The sequence below is a fragment of the Callorhinus ursinus genome, unplaced genomic scaffold (assembly GCF_003265705.2).
Source record: "Callorhinus ursinus isolate GAN/ISIS: 27379988/994484 unplaced genomic scaffold, GSC_fseal_2.0 scaffold45, whole genome shotgun sequence".
In the NCBI taxonomy this organism is placed as follows: domain Eukaryota; kingdom Metazoa; phylum Chordata; class Mammalia; order Carnivora; family Otariidae; genus Callorhinus; species Callorhinus ursinus.
The window spans coordinates 4,399,580-4,406,449 of NW_027397107.1; the positions used below are offsets into that span (position 1 = coordinate 4,399,580).

Below are 6,870 nucleotides of genomic sequence, written 5' to 3' on the forward strand. Positions count from 1 at the left end.
GCCGCGCCGGGGGTCGCTGTGGAGCACCCGCTTCGGCTCTGCTTGTCCCGGGTTAGCCGGAAGCGCCTTTCTGGCCGCGCTTTATAGGCCTCGCTTGTGTTTCCTGTTTCCTCTTTTACTATACCCGCCAACATGGTAGGTATCTTGGCCCGAGGCCTCGGTCTCCTACAATCGTCCTCCATCCTCTGCTTTCCGCGGCCTCCAGCCCTCGAGGAGGGGCGCGGCAGCCCCGCGCCCCCGGCCTCCGCGGGCCGCTGGCCTCCGCGCTGAGCCCCGCGCTCCGGCGCCGCCCGGCCGGCCCTCCTCCCGTCCCGGGCTCAGCCACAGCCCGCGAACCCCGCCGCCGTCGGAGGGCTGTCCCGGCTCGCGGGTGACGCTGTGTTCTCCCACCCGCAGGGCCGCGTCCGCACCAAAACCGTGAAGAAGGCGGCCCGGGTCATCATTGAGAAGTACTACACGCGCCTGGGCAACGACTTCCACACCAACAAGCGCGTGTGCGAGGAGATCGCCATCATCCCCAGCAAGAAGCTCCGCAACAAGATCGCAGGGTGAGCTGGCGGGCCTGGCGGAGAGGGGCGCGGGAGGGGCGCGCTGCGGGCTTCCCTGCGCGGCCGCGTCGGGGGCTTGGGGAGGCGGCCGGGCGGGGTGGGAGGGTTCGCGCGCGGCTTGGGCGGGCTGCGGTGAGCCGCTCTGTGCGCCCGGGCGGAGCCCCGGCCCTTGTCCCTGCGGCGTCCGCGGCCTCACGGTGCTCGTGGCCGTGTGTCCTTTGCAGCTATGTCACACACCTGATGAAGCGGATTCAGAGGGGCCCGGTGCGAGGCATCTCCATCAAGCTGCAGGAGGAGGAGAGAGAAAGGAGGGATAATTACGTGCCCGAGGTAAACTTGCGGGGTCTGGCTCATCCTCAGAGGTGGAGCAGCAGGGTGCTGAGAGCCTTGAGAGGCCCCTGTGGCGAGTCTGAGGAAGGGGGTCTCTTATGCATAGAGCACCCCGCCCCGGCCAGCTGTAGTGCCCAAGCTCATCTGCCTGTGTGATCGCCCCTTCTGCCCTGCTGGGGCCCTTGAGGTCCCTTCTGGTTCTTCCCAGCGGAGCCCTTGATGCTGTGCGTTTCACGGTTTGCCTTAGCATAGCATTCCTGAGTTGGTCGGCTCCTGCGGAGGTTTTGTGCAGACTGGTTGGGTGTAAACGAGGGAATTACAGAGGTAGAAGCAGAAGAGCAGATCCCTGGGACCTGGAATTCTGAAGCAGACTGCTCACCTTGGGGGATGCCAGCCGCCACCCCGTTATCTCTCGTTGAAGAATCTTGGAGAAGCGTGCACAGAGTGAGAGATGACCCACCGATTGTTTGGGGGCCTGCCCTGTTCCTTCTAGGTCTCAGCCCTGGATCAGGAGATCATTGAAGTAGACCCTGACACTAAGGAAATGTTGAAACTCTTGGTAAGTGTTGCCCGAGTTCCTAAAGGAGGACTTTATCTCTGGTCGAGGACCATCTGTAGTTTTCTCCTGTCTGTAGTAACAGGAGCTACGTTCTTCACACATTTCCTTTGTCCTCACTGTGTCCCGAGAGGCACATCCTGTTACCTACTTTTCCTACCTGAGGAAATGTAACTTGAAGATTAATGGGTGGCAGGGTTGGGAATTCTGTCTACACTGCTAACCACTGGACAGGCTGCCTCCAAAATGGGGTTAGCTAGTTGAAGGTGGAGATGGCCCTCCACAGGAAGAGAGTTCCGGAAGCCATGACCATTCCCCCATGACTTCCAGGACAACCTTCCTCCCTTCTCTCCTGTTTGCTTCCTGCCTCTGTGGCTGCTCCTCACATTTGCCTCCCCGGTTCCAGCTCTGATTGTCTTTTCATTTCACTCTTCATGCCTTCACTCGGGGACTTCACTCCTTGTGCGTCTATATGCTGACCACTCCAAAGAACTGTGCTCTGCTTTCCCCATACTTCCCAGATAGTTGAGCTGTCTTCATGGGGCTTCTCTCTGCAGTGGTACATAGTTTGGTGAAGGCAGCATGGCTTCAGAGTCCAGTACACAGTGACTTGAAGCAACTTCATTTTTTCTTCTTTATGACCATGAAATGTGAGAGGTAATGAACAAAATGAACTTCAATGTACTCACCAGCCAGTTTAAGAAAAACATTACCAGCATAGCTGAAGTCTGTTGTGGATAATTTTCTCCAGAAATAATCAGTCTTCAATGCAACTTTTTAGTTTCAACTATAAAATTGGTTTTTGAGGATAAAACGGGAGGGACGTTAAGTTCCAGGTATGTGGCAGGCCCTTGGCAGTTGCATTAGTGATGCTTCCTACTTGTGTCAGGCCCTGGAAAGGAAATGGAACTGTATGTGACCTTAGAGCAGTGATTCTCAAAGGACAAGATTTTGACCTTCAGGACATTTGGTAATGTCTGGACATGTTTGGTTGTCAGAGCTTGGAATACTAGCAGACATTAATGGATAGAGGCCAGGGATGCTGCTAAAAATCCTACAGTGTACAGGACAGCACCCTTGTCTGGGTGTTGGGATGTATGTGCCTTCAGATCTCAAGTAGGCTCCCTTGTGAGTTTATTGCTCTGGGGCAGGGAGAAGGCCTCTGTTGTGTTTCTGCAGGGTCCTGCCAACCTGACCCCAAGCTAGGGGAGGCAGACAGGCATGGCCTGGCAGTGCTCCCGGGACTTTCAGCACAGATCTCACCAATATAGCCACACTGAACCTATTTTGTTGTTTTTCCAGGACTTTGGCAGTCTGTCCAACCTGCAGGTCACTCAGCCTACAGTTGGGATGAATTTCAAAACACCACGTGGAGCCGTTTGAATCTTTCTGCTGTGCTGTAATATCTTCAATAAACCTTGGACAACAACCTTGCCTGTGTCCTGTGTGGGTTGGGTGCCAGCAGTGCTGAGGGCAGGAGTTCTCTCTCGGGAGAAATCCTGAAGAGCACTCTGCAGTGGGAGCATCTGTAAGTGGCCTTTGGGCAGTGCCCATACAGTGGGTGTGTTGGAGACCTGAGCCACCCTGCCTCGTCCTGGCAGGCGCTGAGCACTAACCTTGGCTTCAGGTGGAAATCAGGAGATGCTTTCCTCCTCGCCCCGCACGCCCTGAGTGTTTGATCCTCGGCCTCCCCCAGATACATAGAATCTGGGCTAATGAACCTGCCCTGAAAGGGTAACAGTCCTCACATGTTTGAGGGTTGGGCTTTGCAGGTGGGAGATAGGATGGGTGGTGTCTGCCTAGTACCTGGCACATAGGAGATGCAAGTGGGAGTGGAGGTGGAGGAGGGTCAGTATAACTGGGATGCTCGCTGGGAGGATCCTCAATAGGTCACTCTGAGTTTAGGGGTCTGCTGAGGCTGTGGGTCAAAGACAGGGCAGGGCTGGTACCTGCTCTTGAGTAGTGAGGAGAAGGAGCTGTTGTTCAGTTGGTGATCCACACATTTATCTGCTTTTCTGTCCAGGGTAAAGCTGGGCATGTTTGCAAGCGTGGGTGGTGATCCACACATTTATCTGCTTTTCTGTCCAGGGTAAAGCTGGGCATGTTTGCAAGCGTGGGTGTCGAGGGAGCCCTTGCCTATCTGTTTCTGTGAGGCAGATAGATACAGCAAACAATGTAAAAATGCGTAACAATTTTGATAGGATTTCAGACTTGGAGAAAGGTTGCAAATACTCAAGACTCAAATCCTCAGATCTACCAATTGTTAATTTTGCCCGTGGCTTTTTACTTTTTGTGTGCGCGCGCGCATGTTCATAGGCATTTTTTTCTGGTCTATTGAGGTAAGTTAGAGGCATGTCCTCTTGCCCCAAATATTTCAGTCTTTCCTAGGAACAAGGATATTCTTTTACAAAACCACAGTACAATGTTCAAAATCAGGAAATTTAACATTGATGCAACCATATCAATTTTTGCCGATTTCCCAATGTCTCGTAGTTCTTTTTCCCTGGTCCAGAATCCGACCCGGAATCACTGACTGCACCTAGTGTTCATGTCCCTCCAGCCTCCTTTCCGTGTCTTTTCATGACATCTTTGAAAAGTATTGTCCGACATTGTAGAGTGTCCTTCAGTTTGGGTGGTTTCATGTTTCCTTAGTGAGATTTAATTTACCTTTTACTGTAGGAAGACCCCAGAAGTGATACTGTTCTTGGCGCATCGAATTGAGAGGCGCAGAATCAGCTTGTCACATTTGTGATGTTTACTTCGAGCTCTTGAATTAAGGCACACCTGTCAAATTTCTCCATTGTGAACTTTTCCACTTTGTAATTATAAGCTTGTGGGGAGATTAATGTTATTTTAACTCCATGAGGAAGCTTTGTCTCACAGCAAACTTCTGTTTCCATCTTTTGGTGTGGGGTCTGGCGTTCCCAGCAAATACTCTTGCCTTCTAAACACGACCTGGGTTTTGGTCCGCGGGGAGGAAAGGGTTGGGCTCTGTGTGGGGGGTGGTTAAGGGAAGGGCCCAACGGGAAGCGGGTTAGCGGGGCAGCTCCCAGTGACGTTTTGAGGTGCCGTTGCTCCTGGCCTGGGACCAGGCTAGGTAACTGTAGGTCGGGGCTCACGTACCGGAGCTGGGCGGCCCGCAGAAGCTGCTTTAGGCTCCCGCCGCGCGGAGGAGCTTCTCTAGGCCTCAGTACCTCCCTCTGTAGGGGAGGACAGGTGCTCCTCCCAACTTCGTGCGGCGTCTGTGGGAAACAGGTGGCCAGGCCCCGCCCCCGGGGGCTGGGATTGGCGCTTCCGGAGGTGGGCGGGGCCGACGCAGGTGCATCCCGCGAGCTCCGGGGGCGGCGGGAGCCAAGTTGGCCCGGGGTCTCTTCGGGGCTTGGGTCCGACGATGCAGCCGGCATAAACACACTGGACAGACTTTCGCCTCCCGTGTCAGGGAGACTCTGCTCCTTCACGATTGGACAGTGCTCCAGAAACCTTTAAAGGTAATTTTTTCCTATTTTTCTGTATCATCCTTGGTTATTTGTGTTAAAGGATAATTTACAACACACACAAAAAAAGGGAAATGACTCTCCTACAGATATCAAATGAACACAAGGTAAGTTTTTTTTTTTTTTTTAACTCTGAGGGAACTGAGAACATGTCACTATCAGTTCAAAGGAGAAGTCACAGAAGGACGAATGTGGAGTCAAGGAATGTTGAATTATAAATGGACACCAAACTGACTTTTTCCACAGGAGTGAAGTCAACTGACTTCCTACCCAACAGAATTTATGTATTTGCACGTCTATAGATAAGGATTCTTGGCTTGCTCTCAGGTATTTGCAAGTTACAGAGCTGTAAGGAGCAGGGCCAGGAAGGTCCGGGAGGGCAGCGGCTCTGGAACCCCAAGCAGAAGCCAAAGGGTTATTGCTCCTCACAATCCGTGGCTGTGCATTCAAACAGAAATTTCCCCTCTCTTTCTGAAAATTCATACTTGTTCTGTATCGTCTCTGCCATCAGGATTTTCCACTTCATTAGTATATAGTCCGTAGTTTTCTCTCAAAATTAGAAAAACCCCCATCTGTTACTTATTTTAAATGTTGTGTTTTCTTTCTTTGCTAAGTTAAACTTGTCAGATGTTTGACTATTTTATCGTTTCGAAAAACCAGCGCTTGAAGTTTTACCCTTCTACTTTATCTGAGGTGCCTCTGTTTCTCATTAGATACTGGAGAAAAACAAACAACCTGATTCAGTTGTGAAGGATGTAACCAAAGCTCATTTTCTCTTTTTCCACAGCAGGGGTCAGCAAACTGTGGCTGGCGGCCTGTGTGTGAGCCTAGAATGGCTAGGAGCGGTTTTTACATTTCGAAGTGGCTTAAAAGAACCACAGGAGGACAATAATGTGAGCTGTGAAAACTGTATGAAATTCATGTGTCCGTACGTTTTATTGGGACACAGCCACGTTCCTTTACATATTATATATGCCTATTTCCCTGCTATAACGGCTGAATTGAAATTGTTGCAACACAGTACGGGACACTCATCACTTCGCACAACAAATCGCAGTTACATGTTTATAACTCAATAGTGTTTCAAGGGTCATACCTAATCACCATGTTGAGACATCTTATTTTCTGAAAATTATTAGTGCATACTCAACCTTGAAAAGAGAAAACTGGGCTTTGAGTGTTGTACTTTCAAGGTAGGAGTAGTTCATTCGTGAGCCAAGCAAGGAAAGCTTATCAATGGTGAGTGAATTTCTCTGGAGGAAATACGTCCAGAGAATATAAACTTACTTTTTAAGACTATTAGCCTTTGAGTTGCAAATGGTAGCTTGAAGAGGTGAGAACAGCGGGCCTGACAGAGAATTTAAAAACAAGGCAAATGATTTTGAATGGTTTTCCTTGGATCTTGATGAGTCAGAAAATGTTACCAATACCACTCAGGTGTTTATGCAGGAGTTGATGCTGAGTTTGAAGAGACTGAGGAATTAGCCTCTGAATAGTCCACTTAGAAGGACTACAGGTGAGAATACTTTTAAGGATGAGAAGTAACTAATTCAATATAACCTGAGCTAATGTTACAACTGGTGGTGGTAGAAATCTATATGGGGCAGAAAAAGGCTTCTTTGGACAAATTTCAAAGCTTGCATGTTTAAAATGTTTAAAACCTTATTCATCAGTAGGTATTTTGCAGAAAGTATCTCACAGTACTTGAACCAGTACTGTTAACAATACATTTCATTTGCTCTCAGACTTAACCATCATTCAGTTCCATGAATTTTGTTTTGAATTATGGTAACACATAGATAATATTTATCATTTTAACCACTTGTAAGTGTACAAATCAGTGGCATAAATACTTTTGCAATGTTACCTTGACCACCATCACTGTCTAAATTTTTTCATCGATTCTAACAAGAATTCTACCCATTAAACAATAACTTCCCAT

At 49.6% G+C, this 6,870-nt stretch overlaps 1 protein-coding gene across 1 annotated transcript; it reads left to right on the forward strand.

The window, feature by feature from the left end:
• RPS17 (ribosomal protein S17) lies at positions 1-2,863 on the forward strand. Its single transcript, XM_025893197.2, has 5 exons — positions 1-135; positions 397-548; positions 773-878; positions 1,372-1,437; positions 2,737-2,863. Exons 1-5 carry the CDS (start codon positions 133-135, stop codon positions 2,815-2,817), a joined length of 408 nt encoding a protein of 135 aa, XP_025748982.1. The 5' UTR covers positions 1-132; the 3' UTR covers positions 2,818-2,863.
• Positions 2,864-6,870: the final 4,007 nt, after the last annotated feature.

Excerpts from the sequence above, each read along its gene's own strand:
- RPS17 (XM_025893197.2), top strand. Across the intron at positions 879-1,371 it reads GGGATAATTACGTGCCCGAG|GTCTCAGCCCTGGATCAGGA; the intron begins GTAAACTTGCGG and ends TGTTCCTTCTAG. Across the intron at positions 1,438-2,736 it reads AGGAAATGTTGAAACTCTTG|GACTTTGGCAGTCTGTCCAA; the intron begins GTAAGTGTTGCC and ends TTGTTTTTCCAG.